General features: G+C 53.9%; 2 protein-coding genes across 4 annotated transcripts; one reads left to right on the forward strand and one right to left on the reverse strand.

Moving 5' to 3' along the window:
* Positions 1–4,177: 4,177 nt before the first annotated feature.
* Ppm1n (protein phosphatase, Mg2+/Mn2+ dependent 1N (putative)) lies at positions 4,178–7,648 on the reverse strand. Of its 2 annotated transcripts, XM_015987225.3 has the most exons (5): positions 6,695–7,648; positions 5,979–6,096; positions 5,802–5,907; positions 5,662–5,722; positions 4,178–4,629 (listed from the first exon to the last, which is right to left on the reverse strand). In XM_015987225.3, the coding sequence occupies exons 1-5, from the start codon at positions 7,610–7,612 to the stop codon at positions 4,621–4,623; spliced, it is 1,212 nt and encodes a 403-aa protein (XP_015842711.1). In that variant the 5' UTR covers positions 7,613–7,648; the 3' UTR covers positions 4,178–4,620. The 2 variants fall into 2 exon arrangements, with proteins under 2 accessions (XP_015842711.1, XP_076428877.1); XM_076572762.1 differs by lacking the exon at positions 4,178–4,629 and having other exon boundaries at positions 5,424–5,722.
* Positions 7,649–10,172: 2,524 nt separating this feature from the next.
* On the forward strand, positions 10,173–21,295 carry Rtn2 (reticulon 2). 2 transcript variants are annotated; one of them, XM_015987263.3, is made up of 10 exons: positions 10,173–10,364; positions 13,378–13,422; positions 13,501–13,971; positions 14,062–14,322; positions 18,690–18,897; positions 19,187–19,325; positions 19,449–19,518; positions 19,633–19,679; positions 20,564–20,622; positions 20,880–21,295. In XM_015987263.3, the coding sequence occupies exons 1-10, from the start codon at positions 10,331–10,333 to the stop codon at positions 20,953–20,955; spliced, it is 1,410 nt and encodes a 469-aa protein (XP_015842749.1). In that variant the 5' UTR covers positions 10,173–10,330; the 3' UTR covers positions 20,956–21,295. The 2 variants fall into 2 exon arrangements, with proteins under 2 accessions (XP_015842749.1, XP_015842750.1); XM_015987264.3 differs by lacking the exons at positions 10,173–10,364; positions 13,378–13,422; positions 13,501–13,971; positions 14,062–14,322 and adding an exon at positions 16,488–16,625.
* Positions 21,296–22,831: the final 1,536 nt, after the last annotated feature.

Consider the following 22,831-nt stretch of genomic DNA (forward strand, 5'->3'; position numbering starts at 1 on the left):
AAGGGGCCTTTCTTTGATCTCTAGCTGTCTCCACCATTGAATTCTTAGGTAGCGATCTGCGGGTGCAGGTTCTCGCGTCCTACTCTCTCCGTGGACTTCTGCTCAGTTTTTTTTTGTGTGTGTGTGTGGGGGGGGGCGGGACGGGGAGGCCCTCTGGTTAAGCAAGGGATCTCATCAATTTCCACCTTTAAGTAACACTTGGGCACGTCCGGGGTTCTCCAGACCGCGCTTCTGAGGCCGGGCCCCACCCCTCTCCGCCCCCCACCCTCCCGGGGAAGGTGTGGAGGAAGTGAGCGAGGGGGCGCGGCGGGGCCGCTGACTCACCGCAGCCGGGTCGCGGCTGGGGTGGGGGCGGGGGTGAAGGTGGGGATCGACTGGGAGCGCAGGGGTAGGGGTGGGACCCCTAACCTGCTCCCCACTGGTGCCCAGCTACGACTTAGTTTTCGCCCACGGAAGAACCGTAGGATGGTCCCAGCAACCCCGTGAGCTCAGGGGCCCAGAGACGCTCCTTGGGGCCCCCTCCCCCAACACACCCGGGCTGAGTCGAGCCCAGACACCCTCCAAGGCTTCCGCAGTGAGTCCCATAGGCCCCGCCCAGAGTTACATCATCATCATCATATGGACACGCCCCTCCCGTAGAGCTCCACCTGGCAGGGTGAAAGGCGTTCACCCTAGGAAAGCACCAGTTCCTGCTTTACAGATCGGGAAACTGAGGCATGGAGGTCGGGAATGGGTTTAACCGACGATCGTCTTGTTTGGGTCCCCCAAGACTCACGGAGAATCAGCCCACGTGGCATTTAGCCAGTCCATTTCCTGGATGCTCACTCCCTGCGGGCCTTTACCTGCGAGAACCTCTTGGATCTCGCCAAACTCTTCTGATTCTGAGCTGAAGAACCTAGTCAACCAGCTGTGGTGCCACAAACCAGGAGGCTGAGGCAGGAGAATCGCGAGTTTGAGGTCTGGTCACGTGAGGTTACATATTTAAGAAAAAAAAGGGGGGGAGATGGCTCAGCAGTTAAAAATACAGAGGACTCAAGTTCAATTCTCAGCACTCACGAGACTCACAGCTGACTGTAATTCCAGTTCCAGGGTGTCCTAGACCTCTGGCCTTCCAGGGCACTGCATTCATGTGCACACCCACACCCACACACACACAATTCAAAATAATACACGTAAATCTTCTTAAAATTAAAAACACACACACACACACAAATAGACCAGGCTTACACCTTTAGCCCTAGCACCCAGGAGGCAGAGGCAAGCAGATCTCAGTGAATAAGAGGCTGGCCTGGTCTACATAGTGAGTTCCTGGTCAGCCAGGGCTACACAGAGGGGCTCCATCTGAACAACAAAAAACTTGAGTAATCCAAACCATACCCCCCCCCATCCATCTAGAGCAGTGGTTCTCAACCTTCCTAATGTTTCAATCCTTTAATACAGTTCCTCATGTTGTGGCGACCCCCAACCATAAAATTACCTTAATTGCTACTTCATAACTGAGATCTTGCTACTGTTATGAATCGTAATGTAAATATCTGTGTTTTCCAGTGGTCTTAGGTGACCCTGTGAAAGGGTCTTTCCACCCCCAATGGGGTCACAACCGTAGGTTGAAAACCACCGATCTAGGTTATGGTTCCGTGAACCTCCCAGGCTCTGAGCGCACTGGGACATAACAGGTTTTTATCCTCTTCTGGGTTCTCAAAGAGGCCAAGCTGGAGCAACAGTTACAGCTGAGGGAGAACCCGGTTGCGTGCGAGTTCGCCCATGGTGAAATGGGAAGGGCAAAAAGCTCTGTACCACCGGCTCTATAGCAAGAACTAGCGAACTTTTTCTCTAAAAGTCTCATTAACAGGGCTGGAGAGACGGCTCAGACGGCGAGGTGCCCTTTCTGCCCTCACGAGGACTGGGTTGGGGTCCCCAGTACCCATGTAGGTCTCTTAACCCTGAGGCAGCGGGACATGGAAGGTCCCTGTGCGTCACTGGCCAACTGAATCAATGAACTCCAGGTTTGGAGAGGTCCTGTCTCTAAAATAAGGCAAAGAACACTCAAGGAAGACGTTCCTGAAGTCGAGCTCTGACCACATACACAGAGCACACGGGCACCCACAAAGTCCCAATGGAAATACTTTCAGCATGGTAGACATGGTCTTGGTTCATTCGTGTGTGTGTGTGTGTGTGTGTGTGTGTGTGTGTGTGTGTGTGTGTGCATGCGCGCAGCACTTTCAGGAGATACAGCACAAGCCCTTTGCACACTAACTACTGCACAGATACTTGCTCAGCCCTCATGCCTCTTTTTGGTTTTGTTGTTTTTCTTTTTTAATTATTTATTTTTATTTTATGTGCATTGGAATTTTGCCTGTATGTATGTCTGTGAGAGGGTGCCAGATCTTGGAGTTACAGACAGGTGTGCACTGCCACATGGATGCTGGGACTTGAACCCAGGTCCTCTGGGAGACCAGCCAATGCTCTTAACCACTGAGCCATCTCTCCAGCCCCGTTTGTTTTTCAAGGCAGGGTTCCTCTGTGTAGTTTTGGTGGCTGTCCTGGAACTCGCTCTGTAGACCAGGCTGGTTTTGAACTCACAGAGATCATCCTGGATCTGCCTCCCGAGTGCTGGGATTAAAGGCGTGGGCCGCCGCCGCCGCCGCCGCCGCCGCCGCCGCCACAACCACCCGGCTCTTACAACACCTTTAAAATATAAAAACAGGACCACAGAGATGGCTCAATGGGTAAATACACTTGCTGCCGAGCCTATGGATGTGAGTTCAATTCCTGGGACCGGCATGGTGGAAGGAGAGAACTGATTCCCACAAGTTGTCCCCTGACCTGCACTGTGTGGCTTCCAGGTCACCAGACTCGGGTTGTCAGTCTTGGTGGCACCTGCGGAGCCATCTACCCAGCCCAAGATTTGGAAAAAAATAAATTAATTAATGTCAAGTGAATCTCCTTGGTCATTTTCTTCCCCTTTCTTCCCTGTATTGTTTCCTTACGGCTCTACTTTGTATTGCCTTGTTTGCTCTCCCCCAAACAGGGCAGTCAGCTGCGCTGGGCCTCCTGATCTCAGTGGACTGGGCTACCTCCCAGCGATGAACAGGGTCTGATGATACAGCATTTGCTCGCTGCACATTTGCTGACCAGAGAATAAGCAAATCACTTTTTTGTTTTGTTTTGTTTCTGAGAGAGGGTTTCTCTGTGTAGCCCTGGCTGGCCTGGGACTCAGAGATCCACCTGCCTCTGCCTCTTGAGTGCTGGGATTAAAGGCACGCACTAGTTTTTAATTTAATTAACTGATTTATTGAGTGTATGGACAGGCGTGTGTGCTGATAATCGCACCAGCTCCCTTGTGGAGGTCAGAGTGGGTGTCAGATCCCTCGGAGCCGGAGTTACAGGCATTTGCAGGATGTCTGCTTGCATGGACCCGAAGTCAGGTCATCATTCATGATTGCGCAGCAAGCGCTCTTCACTGGTGAGCCTCTCTGCCCCGCCCTGCCCGCCCCCGCCCCCCCATCCCCCGCCCATTCCAAACTCTGTACGCGGCCAGGGTCTTGAGCTCCTGATCATCTTTGCCTCAATCCTAGGAGTGCAGATGCCATCATACAGGGCAACAAACCACTTTTTATATAAGAAAATGTGGAGGTGGATGGAGCGGCGCATACCTGTGATCTCCGCACCTGAGAGGCCAGGCAGGAAGGCTTCCAGTTCAAGACTCCCCTGGGCTACATGCTCAAACCAAAAATTTAAGGGGCCTCCGGAGAGATGGCTCAGCGAGGAAGAGAGCTCACTGCTCTTGCAGAGGAATTCGGTTTGGTTCCTAGCATCCTCTACCAGTTCACAACGCCCTGTAAATCCAGTCGGAAGGCATCTGATGCCCTCTTCTGGCCTCTGCCGGCACAAGGCACACATGCGATACATGTGGATCAATGCGGGCAAAACATTCATACACAGAAAAATGAATGAATGAATGAATGAATGAATGAATGAATGAATGAAAAGTGCGGGAAAGGGTTTAAAAAAAAAACACGAAAGAAAGCGAAGAAAGGGACCCAACGAGATGGCCCAGCAGATAATGGAGCTTGCTGCCAATCCTGAGGACCTGAGTTCGATCCCCAGAACCAACTCCTGAAAGTTGTCCTCTAACCCCCACGTGCACGCCATGGCATGTGCTTGCGCACACACATAAACACAAAATAAATAGTAATAATTAAAAAAAAACAAACAAGGAAAGGGGATGCATTTAGAATTGCTTTATTGATTAAAATGTAATATTCAGATGTCTTACCACCTCCTTGTAGAACAGGTAAAAAAAAATAGGCTGTTACACATTGATCTCTTAAGATCTGTCTGGCTTTAGATATTAAGGAGGAGAAAAGGAACTGCGCTCGGCTGGCTTTTTTTTTGATGGTGGTGGAGTTCCCCCTCATGAGACTCTGGTGAGGGGAAGTCGGAGAAGGGGAAATGAAGGATCTAGGTTCCTCCACGGCTGGCCTTCCTTCCTCTGCCTCTCAGGGTAGGAAAGGACAGATTTTCCCCTGAGCTGTGCAGATGGTCCCCAGAGGACGGCCAAGGGGTTCAAGTCAAGGGTTGAGTGGGCACCGTGGGCGCCGTGGGTTCCGCACCATCTCACCTCTTCTGTAAGACAAACCGTGGGAGACGGTGAAGCCGCCTGTCAGCAACCCCCTCAGCCTTCTAGAAGCCTTCCCCCACCTCCATTTTGTCTTTCTTTTTAAAAATTAAAAATATTTAACTTTTAAGCGTATGAGTGTTTTGCCCACATGCATGTATATGTACATTTTGTGTGTGCGCAGAGGACGGAGAGGGCGGCAGACACCTTCCCCCTTTTTCTTTCTTTCTTTTTTTTTAACAGGGTCACATGTCTTCCAGGGTGACTTCAACCTGCCTCCCCGAAGTTCCTCACTCCGGAGTGCTAGAATCACAGCTGTCGTCCACAGGTCCTCCGGAACAGCAGGAAGTGACCCATAGTGACCCATCTTGTCAGCCCCTCACTTGCTGTTTTTGAAGCACGGAGGATTGAACCGAGGGCCTTATATGTGCGTACGTTCTACCACTGATCCATATATACATGTGGCCCTTTATTTTATTTATTGGTTGATTTTTTTTTTTTTTTTTTGAGACAAGGTCTCACTGTGTAGCAGCCCTGGCTGTCCTGGAACTCACTCTGTAGACCAGGCTGGCCTCGAACTCACAGAGATCCGCCTGCCTCTGCATGCCAAGTGCTAGGATTAAAGGTGTGCGCCACCATGCCTGTCTTAAGTTTAAAAAAAAAAAAAAGATGTAAAGGGTCTGTGAGAAGACTTAGGCAAGACAAACACACTTGCCTCCGAGCCTAGTGATCTGAGTTCAGTTCCTAGGACCCTCATGGGGGAAGGAGAGAACTGACGGGGGGGGGGGGGGGGGCTCCTCTGACCACTATAACAGCAACATGGCACACATTGGCACACATGCCCACGTATATACACACTCACCCTACACACACACATTAATAAAAGTGTAAAACTTACAAAAGTTCACAACAACAGCACAGATCTGGGCTAGGGCGGAACTTGGTGGTGGTGTCCTTGCCCGAGTGGCAGGGGTGTGGCGGGCGGGCCGGCGGGGAGTGTAGGATAGGTTGGGGATAGACCCGAGGAGACAGTCCCTTACCTCTTGACATTGCCCTGGGATCTGACGGAGCTTACAGTAAGCTTCAGCAATGACAGTGGCCCTGGAGAGCAAAGGGAAGCTCTAAAGAGGAGACCTGGTCCTGTCACCCTGCGCCGCCGACCCGCCCGGCCAGAACTCACTTGCTATGCAGCCCGGCTCCGGGCGGCAGGCCTGGTATGTCCTCTGACGCCAGGGTCCTGAAAACCGTGTTCAGGCATGGGGGTTCCTGAGCAGAAGAATACAGCTCTGAGGAGGCGGTGAGTGGAGAGCCCAGACTTCCCAACTACCCTCCCAGGGGCCTTTAGATGACGGCTCACCAGCAACTTTGTGGCTCAGGGCTGCGTCCAAAGCCATCTCCCTCCTGATGGCCTCTTCACAAGGCCTGGGGGCCCCTGGGAAGCAGACCACCATGCAAGTCATGTTATCCAGACTTCCCTGGAGAAGGTGAAGAAAAAGAGTCTGGTGGGAGCGTCAAAAGCCTTCCCAGGGCTCCGCGCCTCCCATTTGGACCCATCTCTTGGATCATGCCCTTTAAGGGTCCCAGCCACCAGTTTAATAAAGAAAACAGCCACAGGCCAGCAAGATGGTTCAGGGGGCAAAGACGTTTGCCACCAAGCCTAACAACCTGAATTTGATCCGGGGACCCGTGTGATGGAAGGAGAGCACTGTTCTCTGACCTACACACATGTGATGTGGTATGAACACGCACACGAAATGCATTAAAATGTAATAAATTAAATAAATGAATTTTTTAAAAAAGCTAGCCCAGAGCCTTTTAAGTTCTTCCTATTAGTTAAGGGACTCTTCCTGTTTCGGACACATCTCAGGACTGGCCTGAAATCCTAGCTCTGACGCCATTCCTAGAAGCCACGCCCCTTCTCTTAAATCCCTCCTACTTATCTATCCGCCCCTATTAAGCTCCATCATGGTTCAAAGCATCCTCGCTCTGGACTCCAAGCCACTCACACCCTCTAGCTCGGCCCCACCCCTTATCATCGAAGCTTCCCCTCCCCACATGTAGTGGCCCCAGGACCTTGCACAGACACGTGTCCAACAGCTGCGCACAGAGTTGCTCCGGGGCCAAGCCCAGGCGGAGGCGCGACGCCACCAGCCCCGCCAAGTCCGCCCCAGACAGAGTGTCCCACACGCCATCGGAGGCCAGGAGCACGAACTCGTCCTCGGCCTGGCGTGCCAGCGCAGCCACCTCGGGCTCAGCGGACACGAGCTGCAGCTCAGGAGGCCGCCCGGGTGCCTGCTTGTAGGCGAAGTCGCCTAGGGCTCGGGACACGGCCAGGGAGCCCTCAACACGCCGGCGACGGACGGTGCCCCCCGCGTCGTGGATGCGCTCGCGTTCCCGAGGCCGGTGGGGACGGTGGTCCTCGGTGCAGAAAGCCATGGAGCCCGAGCGGCTTAGCAGCGCGCGCGAGTCCCCGCAGTGCGCCAGGTAGAGGAAGCGCGGGGACACGAGCAGCGCCACCGCCGTCGAGCCGCCGGGGTCGCTGCGGGGCCAGAGCGCGCGCAGATGCGCGTCTGCGCGGAGGAAGGCGCTACGCAGAGCCTGGCGCACGTCCTCCGGCTCCCGGGGCGCCGGACCCAGCTCCCCCAGCACGTGACCTGGGAGGTGGCGCGCCCCGAAGCGCGCGGCCCGCGCTCCGCCGTGGCCATCAAGGACTGCGAAAAAGGCCCAGCCCGACGGCAGGCCGGGCAAAGCCAGCCGAGCGCAGTGCGCGTCCTCCATGCGCGTGCGCCAGCCCTGCACTGCGCTCGCCCCGAAGCGCAAGCCGGGTGCGGCTGCCGCTCCCCCGTGTAGCCTCTGCGAGCATCGGGGCGCAGCCAAGAGACCCCCAGGCTCGCCGGGGATCCTGCGCTGCGCCTCTGCCTCCTGCTTCGCTGCCTCTTGAGCTCGAGGGGACCACCCGAGACGCTCCAGCAGGCGGGCAAAGGCCGCCATCCTCCTGCCGCGGGGTCAGGAAGGTTCCATCCTCTCACCGCCTTCGTCCGTCCCCCTTCCCCCCCACCCCCCACACCTCCTCTAATCTCTCTTCTGTGAGACTTTAAACCAAGTAAATCTCTTTCCTGTCCCTTGACCTGGCCTGAAGTCGGGTCACTAAGAGGTGCATTCATGGGTTTCTTCTTTCCTGCACTTTCAAAACAAAACAAACAAACAAAAAAAGAGCTTAGTGCCTGGATAGGGATGGGAGTGGGAGGATAAGAGCAAATTATTTGCATTCTACTTCCAGGTGTATAGCCCATTATTTAAAAATTTATCACACTCATTTAATGTGTGTGGAGGTCAGAGGGCAGCTTGTGAGAATCGGTTCTCTTCTTCCAACTTGTGGATCTTGGGGATCGAACTCAGATCATCAGGCTTGGCAGCAATCGCCTTTACCCCCTGGAGCCCTGTCACAGGCCACACACACTATTTTACATGACAAATTTATTATTATTATTATTATTATTATTATTATTATTATTATTATCGGGCTTTGAGCCAAGGTCTCAGTATGTAGCCCTGGCTGGCTTGGACAGCGCTACATAAACCATGCTCTCAAACTCAGAGGTCCGCCTGCCTCTGCCTGCCTCCGTCGAGATAAAAGGCGTGCTCACCGCACCTGGCTTTTTTTCTTGTGATTTATTTTTAGACTCATTTATTTTATGTGTATGAGTGTCTTGCCTAAGAATATGTATGTGCACCACATGTGTGCTTGGTACCCTTGGAGGTCGGAAAAGGGCATCGGATCCTCCGGGACTTCAGTGGTGTAATTGTGAGCTGCCATGTGGGTGCTGGGAATTGAACTCGGGTTCTCTGTAAGAACAAGTGCTCTTAACCACCGAGCTAACTCTTGACCCGCATGCTTGGCTTTTATGTGACCAGTTTTAGAAACTAGGAAACTGAATTACAGAACAAAGGAAGGTGTGTTGCAGAGAAATGAACTCTAGAACCTTTGCCCTCAACATAAAGATCTCCTTCAGATCGCAGATTGTCTAAACTCAAGCTCTGACCACTTCAGTTGGCCAAGTGCCAGCTCCCAAGCCATTTTATTTTGTTATTGAGACAAGTTTTCTTGTATCCCAGGCTGGACTCTAATTTCATATTGTGTCTAAGGCTGGCCTTGAACTCCTGAACTTCCCGCTTCTGCCTTAGGGGAACTGGCTGGTCAAGAGTGGCCTCCAAACTAGTCATGGTATTACAGACTTGTAACTCCAGCACTTGGGAGGTAGAGGCAGGAGGATCAGGAGTTCAAGATCATTTTAGGCTGCATCAGGCCTTGTTACCCCCTACCCCGCCCCCCCCCAAAAAAAACCAAAACTAACTATAGTAACAATACCTTTAAAAAAAATGTCGGTGCATGCCTTTAATTCCAGCACTTAGGAGGCAGAGGCAGGCAGATCTTTGGGAGTTTGAGGTCAGCCTGGTCTACAGAGTGAATTCTAGGACAGTCAGGGCTACACGGAGAAATCCTTTCTTCCCTCACCCCCTCCCCACTGTCCCGTCCTCCCCCCCCCAAAAAAAACCCCCAAACAACCAAATAAACAAAGCAAAGCTGTCCTGTCTCCTTCTCACTTGTGTCATTTTACCGAGGTGAGCTTCCTCTCACTTGTCCTTTCTGTCCTCTCCAGACCACATCTCTAGCTGAGATCCCATCTATTAAGTCATTCTATGCCATTGCACGCATGTCTAAGCTCCCCTCTGTGCCTCAAAATTTTTATAGTGCTTTGGGGTGGGCAAGAAGGCTCAGCGCAGTAAAAGGCCCTTGCCTGATGACCTGACTTCAATCCCTGAAACCCACATGGCAGAAGGAGCCCCAGGACTGACAGAAGCTGCCCAGAAGAGGGGCTGACTAGTGGTAGAGTCGGGATAGAATAGTTTTGTTTAATTTATTTATACCATATCCATCTGGGGCCTAGAATAGTGCCTGCCCCACAACACGTGCTCAGTAGAGGATGGTTATAAGAAATGAAATGAAATGAAACTTCCCAAGGCTCCTACTTTGAGACTGTGAGAATAAGCTTACTGGGTACGAACCTGTGAGTGGAGGAGACTGACTTGCATGCATGCTCCATGGCGCGCGCGCGCGCGCGCACACACACACACACACACACACACACACACACACACACACACACGTGTAAGAATAAGTTTTGAGTATTTTCCCCTCCCCCATTTCCCACGCCATTTGCAAGTCGAGGCTCGGACTCTACCCAAGAACGTCATCTTCTACCCTCTCCCAATGCCATCGTCCCTAGATCTGCCCCCAACCCACTCAGATCCACGCCTGCGTCCTCTCTGGCCACTCACTCCAGCACCTCATTCCTCTCAAGCCCCGCCCCACTCCTCTAAAGGCCGCGCCCCCGAGGTCCAGACCCCTCCCTTTATCACGGTGGCCCCGCCCTCAGTGCCCTCAAGCCCCGCCCCTCCGCCCCGGGCCCCGCCCACGGGCCCCGCGCTGCAGTGCCTGCTCCTCCGCGGCCCCGCCCTCCCGCGCCGTGCGGAGCAGAGGGCGGCGGCGGCGGCGGTGGCGGCGGCGGCGGCGGCGGCAGCTGCTAAAGCAGCCGAGGAGGATGGCGGCGGCGTCGTGGACGCGGCGGAGATGAGCGCCCGTGGCCCCAGGCCCAGGGCGGCGCGGCCGGAGTGGGCGGGGGTCCCGATGCAGGCCCGAGGGGGGCCATGGGGCAGGTCCTGCCGGTCTTCGCCCACTGCAGTGAGTATGGAGAGGCTCCGGCCTGGTGTGGGGCGCAGAAACCCGCGTGGGGTCCTCCTTGGGTCTCCATCTTCCGCGCGCGCCGCGGGCTCGAGCTAGAGCCGGGCTGAGGGGAAGGAGCCGAAGGAGACAAAGGAATCCCTCCCCTCCCCCCCAGTGGCGCTTTGGCGGCAACTGGGACATCCTGACCCGGAGGACCCGGTGCAATGGGGCGGAGGTGGGGGGTCACGGAGATCGCGTGTTGGGGGGTGCCCGGGGCGCGGGATTGGGTCGCCCCGCCCAGCCTGAGAAGGAGCAGGCGCGAGGGGAGCTGTCCCTAGCCCTGGTGCTGGCCGCAGCTGACGGGTTGAGTCAGGATGGAAGGAAGGATCCGACTCCCCTCCTCTGATCCGTTTGCACATCTCACCCTCATGATCTGCCCAAAAGGCACTCCTCATGCCACCCTGCATGTCCGACCTCCTGTCCCCAAAAAACACCATCGTTGGGTCGGTGCCAAGACTACTGAGTCTTTAGCGGGCTTTTCCACTCAGTAGTAACCCTGCTGAAGACCCCGCTCCTCTGCAGGCCTCCTGGTTGCCTAGATGAGGAGATGAGGTGGGGGCAGGGGGTCTGGTTTCGATTTTCGAAGGCTTCGAGGTTCTCCTGTGCGCAGAGTCCCCAAGCTAGCTCTGAGGGGCTGGCTTCCCGATTCCAAGCCCCTCGTCTGATCCTGCTCAACTCAGAGCCATCGGCTCTGGCAGTCGGTGTTTACCATCCTGCGTCCCACACAGGGTGGTTCTGACAGCTGGGGATGCCGACGCTAGCAGATCTAGCCACTTGTACGTCTTGGGTATCCAGATGCCTAAGTTCTGAGAATGGGTGATTTGGACATTTTTAGTTTTTCGCGCCCCTCCTCCCCAGCGTCCAAGGATCTCGTCTTTAGCTGAAATTACACGGGGGAGACCCTGAAGGCCTGTCCGCAGCCCCGCTCTCCTCCACTCACACCTTTACAACCCTCTATTCCTCTTCTAATCACAGTGCCTACCCCGGGGGCTTTGCGCTGACCTTCCCCTCGGTCCGGCAGGCTGCTCCCTAGGCATCTGCGTGACTTCACTTCCTTCGGGGCTGAGGTCTGATGCCATCAGAAAAGCCTTGAAGATTATCATGTATCAAGCAGCACTCGACCTCCTTTTACCTTGTCTGGCTCGATGTCTTTTGGACTCTTCCACGGGGCGTAACTTAATGAAGTCAGGAGTTTCTGATTTGTTCATAGCATGCCCCTCTGAGGCCTAGAACAGTGCCTGCCACATAAGGTGTTCTTAGTGAATGATTGTCGAATGAATGGATGAACTGAAACTTTCCAAGGCTCCCACTTTGAAGACTGTGGTATAAGCTTCCTGTAGCCCAGGCAGGGCTGGGACTGCATATGTGGTATATGTAGCCGTCTGAGGTTAACGATGAGCTTCTGGTCCTCCTGCCTCCACCTCCCTCCTGAGTTGAGATCACCTTCTGATTATTTGATGCTGGGGGTCGAAGCTGGGGTTTTGTGCACTGTGAGTGAGCATCCTTGACCGTATTTCAGAACCTCTAAGACTTCTCTGCTGTGTTCCTCCCATCATCCTCTTCCTCTTCTGTGTCTTTAATTAATTTTTATTTGTATTATTTTTTAAGATTTATTTATTTTATATATGTGAGGGCTCTAGCTTCATGTACACCTGAACGCCCGAAGAAGGCATCAGATCCCATTGTAGATGGTTGTGAACCACCGTGTGGTTGCTGGGAATTGAACTCAAGATGTCTGGAAGAGCAGCCAGTGCTCCTAACCACTGAGCTATCTCTCCAAGCCCATAATTTTTATTATTTTACTTTATTTATTTATTTATTTATTTATTTATTTATTTATTTATTTATTTATTTATAGTGTTCCTCAGTGTAACAGCTCTGGCTGTCCTGGAACTCACTCTGTAGACCAGGCTGGCCTTGAACTCACAGACAGCCACCTGCCTCTGCCTCCCGAGTGCTGGGATTAAAGGCCTATTTTTATTTTATATATGTACGATGTTTTGCCTTCATATGTGTCTGTGCACCACATGCATGCAGTGCCCTCTGATGCCAGAAGGGGGCACCTGATCTTTAGAACTAGTGCTACAGCGGATTGTGAGCCATTCTGTGCATGCCGGTCCTCTGCAGGAGCAAGTGAGACAGACATCGCTCCAGCCCCTCCCCTCATCTTTCTCTTTTTCCTCTTCCCCTCCTCTTCTTCCCCTTCCCCTTCCTCCATGCCATCATCCCCCTCCCCCATATGGACTGACTGAATCTAGGGCTTCTGGCTTGCTGGTAAGTGATCTACCCCTGAGCACCCCCCGCCCTCTTTATCTGTCTGTCTTTCTATCTATCTATCTATTGGACTTTCGAAACAAGGTTTCTCTGTGTAACAATCCTGGCTGTTGCCTTTTATTTTGAAACAATCTTGCTAACTTGCTCAGGCAGGCCTTGAACTTGGGTTCCTCCTACTTCAATCTCCAGCAGTTGGGAGTCCAAGCCTGGGCCATCAGGCCTGCAGCTCTGAGATTTTGACGTCAATGTCCCCCCAGTTTTACAGTCTGTACACAGAATGCAAAATGTCCTCCGGTTCAAATGTTCTAAGATTCTTTTCATTCCAGCCATCCAGGCCTTCAGCCCTGGTGCACTTCCATGAATAACTTTTTTTTCTCTCTTTCCTTTTTTTGAGACAGGGTTTCTCTGTGTAGCCCTGGCTGTCCTGGAACCCTCTTTGTAGACCAGGCTGGCCTCGAACTCACAGAGATCTGCCTGCCTTTGCCTCCGATTAAAGACATGCACCACAGTTTTGTGTGTGTGTGTATGGGGGTGTGTGTGCTCCACAGGTCCTGGGTCCTGTGTATGGAGGTCAGAGGTCAACTTTAGAGAGTCAGGTTGTCAGGGTTGGCGGCATGCACCTGCAGGGCCATGACAGCTCATGCCTGTGATCCAGACAGTCTGGGCCTCTAGAATCTTTCTTTCTTTCTCATTGCAGAAGAAGCTCCGTCTACAGCCTCTTCTACCCCCGATTCCACGGAAGGTAAGTGGAGTGCGGGGACGTGGAGGGGCTTCGCGGCTGGGTGGTTTGGAGAGGCTGAGGACCCTTCCCCCACTGCAGGAGGGAATGACGACTCGGATTTTCGGGAGCTACACACAGCCCGGGAATTCTCAGAGGACGACGAGGAGGAGACCACATCGCAGGACTGGGGTACCCCAAGGGAGCTGACCTTTTCGTACATTGCCTTCGACGGCGTAGTGGGCTCTGGGGGCCGTAGGGACTCAGTTGCCCGTCGCCCCCGGCCCCAGGGACGGTCAGTCTCAGAACCACGAGACCCGCCCCCACAGCCCGGCCTGGGTGACAGCTTGGAGAGCATCCCTAGCCTGAGCCAGTCCCCAGAGCCGGGGCGCCGAGGTGACCCCGACACCGTGCCTCCAGCTGAGCACCCGCTGGAGGACCTGAGGCTGCGGTTGGACCAGCTGGGCTGGGCTGCCCGGAGTGCGGGATCCGGGGAGGATTCGGCCACCAGCAGCTCCACCCCACTGGAAAACGAGGAGCCTGATGGATTGGAGGCCACCGAGGCTAAGGAAGGTGAGATCTCAGAGGTGCGCGGAGGGTATGTGGCACACCAAGATACTTGCAAGAAGACAGCTCATGGCTTTCCTCTCTCTCTGACTCCAGAGACGAACCTGGAGCTCCGACTTGCTCAGGCTCTACGTTCACAACTTGAGATCCTGACGCCTCAGCCTAGCCCCAGCTCCGGGACACCCCAGGCTCATACCCCATCCCCACCAAGATCTCAAGATTCGAACTCCGGTCCCGATGAGCCTCTGCTGAATGAGGAGGGAGAGCATGGGCGGCTGCTGGAGCAGGAGCCAATCACGGCACAGTGCCTCGATAGCACAGACCAATCAGAATCCACATTGGGGCCGCTCCTTCTAGGTAAGAGGTTTGTGATCCAAAGGCTCCTCTTGGCTGCAGAGGACCACGTTCAGCTAGACAGAGGTGGGGAGATTGTCACTGAAGTGTAACAGGGCCAGCTCGGCACAGGACCCAAGAACATGGAGAAGGGAGTACCCCCGATCCCCTTTACCTAAGGGTGTGTGGTTTGGGGGTTCTCCCCAACAACGCACTTGCACATTGGTAACTAACCCCAGGGCCTCCTCCACACTGGCCTTGAACTCCATCCACCTGCCTCAGCCTCAGCTGGGGTCATGGGCCTGCAGCCACGGGACCCTGCTCCCATTGGTTCTTTCTTTTTCTTTTCTGGTTTTTCAAGACAGGGTGGATTTCTCTGTGTAGCTCTGGCTGTCCAGGAATTTGCTCTGTAGACCAGGCTGGCCTTGAACTCACAGAGATCCACCTCCCTCTGCCTCCTGAGTGCTGGGATTAAAGGCGTAGGGTTAAACTACCTAGTGTTATTTATTTTAGGTGTATAAATGTTTTGCCTGCATCTATGCACCATGTGGAGTTCAGAAGAGGGAGTCACATCCTCTGTCACTGGAGCTAGGGTGGCTGTGAGCTACCCTGTGGGCGCTGGAAACTGAACCCAGGTCTTCTGCAAGAGCACTGGGTGGCTCCCACTGAGCATCTCTCCAGCCCCTCTCAGGAAAGCTGCAAGGACTCCATCTCCACCTTTCACCTTGTAGAGGTGGAGTCTCTGGGGTGAGGGGTGGGCTTAAGACAGGGTCTCACTGTGTAGCCCTGGCGGTCCTGAAACTCACTGCATAGGCTAGGCTGGACTCGAACCCACAGAGATCCGAGGCAGAGTCTCTCATTTCTATTGCCACGCTGCCTCCTCCAGGCTCAGTGGCTGAGAGAGTCCCAGCAATTCCCCTGTTTCAGCCTCCCGCCTCATCATAGAAGTCGTGGGACTGCGGATGCTCACCACCCAATCCAGCGCTTTCGCTGGGTCCTGGGGGTCTGACGCAGGACATTAGGCTTGCATTGCAAGTTCTTTCATGTGCTGAGCCATGCCAACCAACACACACCCAGGGCCTTCATAAAAACTTTACTCTTGGGCTAAAGAGATGGATCAGCTGTTCCGAGCACTTGCTTTTCTTGCAGAGAGCAGGATTGTGGTACCCAGCTGCCTGGAACTCCAGCTCCGGGGATCTGACCCCTCTTCTGGCCTCTTTTGTTACCTGCACTCATGTGGGCATACTCACACACAGATCTATAAAATATGAAACGGATTTCCTCTTGCCAAGTATAGTGGTACACACCTGTACTCCCAGGACTTGGGAAGCCGAGATGGGAAGATCATAACTTCAAGTTCAGCCTTGGCTACATAGCAAGTTCTGTTTAAGTTCATTGTGGCTGTGACTCAGGATTTTAGTCTAAGCACTTGGGGAGGCTGAGATAAGGAAGATGAAGAGTTCAAGGCCAGCCAGGTGGTGGTGGGGACACCTTTAATCCCAGCACTTAAGAGGCAGAGGCAGGTGGATCGCTGTGATCCAGCCTGGTCTACAGAGTGAGTTCCAGGAAAGCCAAGGCTATGCAGAGAAACCCGTCTCAAAACAAACAGGGGGGGGGGGGGCGTGTTCAGCACCTGGGCTACACGAGAACTGTGTTAAAAAACAAAATCAAGGGGTTTAAAAAGACAATGACTTCCCTTCCAAAGGACCCAGGATCAATTCCATATCCACACGGCAGCTCACACCTGTCTGTAACTCCAGTTCTAGGCTCTACCATCTTCACACAGACATACATGCAGGCAAAACACCAATGCACATATAAAATAAAATGGAAAAAATTAAGCAAAACTAAGCTAAAAACTTTCACCCAGGCTAGGCATGATGAGGAATGCACACCTTTGATCCCAGCACCCTGGAGGCAGAGGCAGGTGCATTTCGGTGAGTTCCAGGCCAGCCCCGACTTCACAAGAAGACCTTGTCTCAAAAACAAAACAACCTGTCTGGAAAAACAAAACAAACAAACAAAAAAGAAGCAGAAGAACAAACGTTCTACTTTTCCCTGTGTCCGTCGGTCTTAGTAAATAGACTCGGCCTTGGTTTTAAAAAGCCTGGGCCTCCAGGAACCGCTGGCTGTTGGTTAAAGACGGACTCCTTGTCTGTTTACAAAGTTCCAATTTGGGAACTGTCGCCACCTCTCTGGATAGCCATTGGTTGGTTACAAAGGGGCCCTTCCCCTCTGCTCTTTGCCTCGGGTCCCACTGAAGTGGGCGAAATCCCCAGAAGCCGGGCGTCCGCAGCCGCTCTCCGGAGCCGAGATGGGGAGTCAAGGTGGGCTTGCGGGGCGGCCTGGAACTGGGGTCCCGGAGCAGAGCAAAGGGGGTTCAGACTCGTCTTTCCTCCCTGCGATCTGGGGCATGGATGCCTCCAGGGTGTTTGTCAGAGACGCCTGCGGGGTGGGGCTGGGGCGGCGGATCAGGGGGCGTCTTGGGGGGACGTGGAGGGAACATGGGGTCCCCTCTTCAGGCCCGACTTTGGGGCCCGGGAGCAGGGAGGTTCCCTCCCCTCCCCCAGCCTTGTGTCCTGGCTCCTGCGCTGTCACTCCGGGGCTGGATGTGCCAGCACAGCTGCGGGAGGCCCCCTCCCCCCCAGCGTGCCTAAACTTAGCCCCGCCTCAGGCGACCCGGCCCCTCCCCCACCCCGGGTCCCCGGCTGGGGAGACCGGCTGGGGGCAGGGGCTCCTCGTTAGTGTTTGGGAGTGAGGTCAGGCTCTGGAGAGGGAAGAGCCCAGCGCCTGGCCGGTGGACTGGGTCGTTTGGACAGCTGTAAGGGTGGGGGCACCTGCGGATCAGCGGGAAGGAAAGAGGAGGATTCTGAAATCAAAGTTGGGGGCTCAGATGGGTGTGCTTCGTGAGAGGGCTGGAGAGGTTCAGGTGGGTGGGATGGTCCCCCGAAGGCTGCAGGTCACCAGCCAGGGGCCCCGGCCTAGCGTGGGAAGTGGGCTGACCTCGCTGGGAGGGGTCAGTAGTTGGTGTTCAGGATTCAGAATATCAGGTGGTGTAACCATACACTTAGGACCTTAAAAAATGTTTTGGTGCCGGGCGGTGGCTGTCTTGGAATTTGCTATATAGTCCAGGCTGGCCTTGAACTCACAGAGATTCACTTGCACGCGCCTTTAATCCCAGCACTTGGGAAGCAGAGGCAGGCGGATCTCTGTGAGTTCAAGACCAGCCTGGTCTACAGATCGAGGACAGGCACCAAAACTACACAGAGAAACCCTGTCTCAAAAAAAACCCAAAACCAAACAAACAAACAAAAAATGTTTTGGTAACTAGGCATGGTGGCTCGCTCACCCCTGTCATCCCAGCACTTGGGAGGCAGAGGCAGGAGGATGGCTGTAAGTCCCAGGCCAGTCTACATAGCAAACTCAATACCACCAACAGCAACAAAATTGTTCGTCTTCCTCTTGAGCAGTTTGACAAAATTTGTACCATTAAAAAAAAGGAACATGCTGGGCTGTGGTGGCCCACGCCTTTAAGGAGGCAGAGGCAGGTAGATCTTTACGAGTTCCAGACCAGCCTGGTCTACAGAGTGAGTTCAGTTCCAGGACAACCGGGGCTACACAGAGAAACCTTGTCTCGAAAAACCAAAAATAAGTAAGTAAGTAAGTAAATATAGGGACTAGGCCCACCCAAGTGATCTCCAACCTGGGAGTGTATCTCAGAAATAGACCCATGCGGAGGAGAGAATATCCGTAGAAAGGGGCCTCTTGCCACACAGCTGTGTCAAGGGGAAGGGGTACAAAGTGAGTGACCCCCACACTGAGTTCAGAGTTGAATAAAATGAAGAATGTCACTGTAGAGTATTCTGTGGCCGTTTAATCCAGAGCCAGGCATGCTGGCACATAGCTTTAATTTCAACACTTGGGAGGCAGAGGCAAGTGAATCTCTGTGAGTTCAAGGCCAGCCTGGACTATGTAGCAAATTCCAAGACAGCTAGAGCTGCATAGTGAGAGCCTGCCTCCAATAAATAAATAAATAAATGGATAGATGGATGAGTGAATGAATGAATGAATGAATGAGGTTGGTCAGGGAATGTAGCTCAGTTGGTGGTGTGCTTGCCTAGCAGGCATGAAGCCCTAAGTTTGATTCTCAGCACTCAGGAGGTAGAGGCAGGAGGATTGCCTTGAGTTTGAGGCCAGCCTGGGCTGCAAAGTGAGACCCAGTCTAAGAAAAAGAAAGGATGAATTAGAAAAATCACGAGTTCAAGACCAGCCAGGACTGCAGAGTTTGAAGTCCGCCTTCACTTCCCGGCGAAAACCTTGTCTCTTCAAGACAACAAAGACGAGGTCAGCCAGGTTCCAGCCCAGCCCCAACCGCTGTCTCTTCTCCACAGTGGCAGACCTGCTGTACTGGAAGGACACCAGGACGTCTGGAGCCGTCTTCACGGGCCTCATGGCCTCCCTCCTCTGCCTCCTGCACTTTAGCATCGTCTCCGTGGCTGCCCACCTGGCCCTCCTGGGTCTCTGCGCCACCATCTCTCTCAGGGTTTACCGCAAAGTGCTGCAGGCCGTGCACCGGGGCGACGGCGCCAACCCTTTCCAGTGAGAGCTCCCGGCCCCCCCCCAGCGCGCCGTCCACTGTGACCCTTGACCTCAGCTCACACATGGCCTGTCCTCATCCTCTCTCCTTCCTGTGTCCTTGATTACCTTTCCCAACCCTAAACTTGACCCCTAGCCCTTGCTACCAGCGTCCTCGACACGAAATCTCCTCCTCCACCAAACACCCCATTCTCACCCTTGTCAGAGCCACCTGGCCAAGCCTGAGCTCACCCCACCCCACCCCACCCCACCCATACACACCGAGTCACACCACACTCCTTGATCCCATCAGGGCCTACCTGGACATGGACCTGACCCTGACCCGGGAGCAGACAGAACGTCTGTCCCAGCAGATTGCCTCCCACGTGGTCTCCACGGCCACGCAGCTGCGGCATTTCTTCCTGGTGGAAGATCTGGTGGATTCGCTCAAGGTACCCCCCCACCCCCACCCCCAAACTGCCCCTGGCCTGTCAGCTCTCTCCTCTGCACCCATCCTGGGGGGCAGGGTTCACACAGCCCGTAGGTCTTTCTGACGCCTGACGTTCACCCCGCAGCTGGCTCTTCTCTTCTACATCCTGACCTTCGTGGGAGCCATCTTCAACGGCTTGACTCTGGTCATCCTGGGTGAGCTGGGAAGGGGGGGGGGGAAGGCGTGGGGAAGCGGGTTGCTGAGGTCTGGTGAGGGATAGGGTCCCTCTGCTGGGAGGACCTGACCCCCCTCCCGTTCTGTGTCTGTAGGAGTGTGTGCTTTGTTCACCGTCCCCCTTCTGTACAGACAACACCAGGTGAGTGTGGCAAGCTCTCCATGTCGGCATGGAAGCCGAAAACGGGTGGTGTGACGCAGGCAGGCAGACTCGGGAGAGTGGGGACAGAGGATGGTATGGGTTCAAGATCAGTTGCTTAGACTCTACCAGTGAGGGACTGGGGCACGTATGAGACACTTCCGGTGCCAAAGGCTCTAGACCAGCGGTTCTCAACGCGGGGGTCGAAACCCTCGGGGAAGTTCAGTGACCCTTTCACGGTGGTCGCCTGAGACCATCGGGAAACACAGACATTCACACTATGATTCATAACGGTAGCAAAAATTACAGCTATGAAGTGGCAACGAAAATACTTTTATGGTTGGGGGTCACCACAACAACCTGTATGGAAGGGTCGCAGCGTTAGGAGGGTTGGGAACCACAGGTCTAGACAGTGAAGGCCGTGGGTTCAAGGCCAGTGCCACCAAAAAAGTGAACAATCTGAGGACCCAGGAGGCTGAGGCAGGGGGATGCCTGTATGTTCAAGGCTAGTTAGGGCTGTGTTGCAAAGCCCTGTCTGTAAAACTAAAACACAGGCGGAGGATGCAGCTCAATCAGTAGTCCTTGCCTAGCATGCATGAAGCCTCAGGTTTGATCTCTAGCAGTGTATAAAACCAGACCTGTAATCCCAGCACTTGGGAGCTAGACACAGAAAGACCAGGAGTTCAAGGCCAGCCTCAGGTACTTTGTAAGTTTGAGGCCAACCTGGGCTACATGAGACACAAAGGCAGAAGGGCCAGTTATGGTTCTCGCAGTGGAAGCTGGAGCGGTGGGCCCCACACCCTCTTCTGATTTGGGGATGTGGGAGCTGGAGGCAGCATCCCACGTCAGTTACCCAGAACCCCTTGTCGTCTCTTTGGTCTCCCCAGGCCCAGATCGACCAGTATGTGGGGTTGGTGACCAATCAGTTGAGTCACATCAAAGCTAAGTAAGTTCACGAGATGACGACAGGGAGGGGGATGGAGCCTGGGATATTGCTGTTTGCGGGTTTTTCTTTCGTGTCGTCCTGTCCGCCCCCCCCCCACGCCCACTACACTTCCTACCCCCAAATCTCCCAGAGCACGTTGTCCCTTTCTCAAAGCAGGTCATCAGGCGGAGGACAGGGCAGCTTCGAGTGTTAAGCCAGCCTTGCGCACCTTCTCCATCTCTTGTCACGCCTCATGGCCCCTAATTTTGCTCCCTCAGGATCCGAGCTAAAATCCCGGGGACCGGGACCCCGGCAGCATCTGTAGTCTCCGGATCCAAAACCAAAGGCGAATGAGAGGGGTGTCTCTGCTCGAGGGACGCCTGCCCACCCCCCAGCTGCCCTCCTGCCCCTTCACTTCCCGTGCATCCACACCCTCTCCCACTCGGCCGAGCCATTTCCCAGTGGGAAGTGCCTGAGCGACCCGGACTACATTTCCTAAGAGGCTCTGCTCTAAGAGTCCAGGAAAGGCCAGGCTCCTTGGCCGCGGAGCCTGCTGGGACTTGTAGTGAAATAGTCAGACGCTGTCCTGCACTTCCGTGACCCGCCGCCGGAGGCGCCGTGAGGGGCTTTGCATGGGGTCCAGACGAGCCCTGAGCTTGGATTTACACTGTAATAAAGACTCCTGTGGAAAATCCACGGCCTTCTGTGCTTTAAGGCCCCTCCGCTTATACCTTCCTACACTGAAAAACATTTTTAAAAGATGGTGGCGCAGTCCTTAAATCGCAGCACTCAGGAGTCAGAGGCAGGTGGATCTTGGAGTTTGAGACCAGCCTGGTCTGCCCAGTGAGTTTCAGGACAGCCAGGGCTATGTGGAGAGACCCTGTCTCGAAACAAACAACAACAAAAAGAGATGATTGGGGGGGGGGGGCTGCAAGATGGGGCTCATCCAGTAAAGGCCTTGACGGTCTGAATTGGATCGTCGAATTCCCCACGGTAGAAAGAGAGAACCGACCCCACTGTCCTGTTATTTTCCTGTCTGCTCCATCGCATCACCGCACTCACCCACCATAAACAAAGAAGTGTCATTTTAATAATTTCCAAATAAAAGCTAGAAAGTTAATTATTGGGGCTGATGAGACGCACCGACCTCCAAATGAGATCCATTTCCGGGCACCGTGCTGTGAGAGACCAGAAATGACCCCTTCGAGTTGTTCTTGTACACCCTCACAGATGCGTTCAGATAAATAACTAAATAAATGTTTGGGAAAAAATAAAAAGCGAGGCGTGACGGAGGTAGGTGGATCTCGGCGAGTTCAAGGTCAGCCTGGTTTACAACCAAACCCTGTCTATAATCTGTAACCATCAGACCCTGTCTCAAAAACGAAAGGGGAAAGACTTCAGATCAGTGAGAGAGTCCAGCCGGTAAAGGTACTTGCTACACAGGCGTGGTGGTATGAGTTGAATCTGGGGGATGGACGGAACGGTAGAGAAATGCCAGGCTGGAGAGATGGCTCAGCAGTTAAGCGCACCAGATGCTCTCCCAAAGGTCCAAGGTTTTGCACACAGTGGCTCACAGCCACCTTGAACTCCAGTCTCGGGATCTGATGCCCTCTTCTGGCCTCTGCAGGCACTGCAGGCGCTGTGCTGCACAGACGCACACATCCGTGCGGGCAAAACACACAAAAATGTAACAGTAGAGCCTGGAAGACAGCAGTCTCCATGAGGTTGTCCTCTGACCTCCACATTCATGCTATGTCTTGTGTACACACACGCACATCATGACAATAAGTATATTTTCCAAGTGTGACCCAGCAGAAATGCTCAATCTAGAAATGTCTATGGTTACTTGGTTGTTTACGAGAGTGATATTGTTTCCCAAATGTCATTCACTTCCTTGTGAGATCCTTCATGCTAGGGATGTGGTTTAGCGGAAGAGCACTTGCAGAGCACGTATCAGGTCCCTTGTTTAATACCCAGCACCGCCTGACTCAGAAAAACACAGTGGATGGCCAGACATGGTGGCACACATCTGTAATGCCAGTGCTGAGTTCCCTGATAGTTACACAGTTCAAAGACAAACGGAGCTATAGCGAGACCGTCTCAAAAGATCAAAGACGGGACTGGAGAGATGGCTCAGCAGTTAAGAGCACTGGGTGCTCTCCGGGAGGACCCAGGTTCAATTCCCAACACCCACATGGCAGCTCACAACTGTCTGTAACTCCAGTTCTAG

This window comes from Peromyscus maniculatus, chromosome 1 (assembly GCF_049852395.1).
Source record: "Peromyscus maniculatus bairdii isolate BWxNUB_F1_BW_parent chromosome 1, HU_Pman_BW_mat_3.1, whole genome shotgun sequence".
Taxonomy (NCBI): domain Eukaryota; kingdom Metazoa; phylum Chordata; class Mammalia; order Rodentia; family Cricetidae; genus Peromyscus; species Peromyscus maniculatus.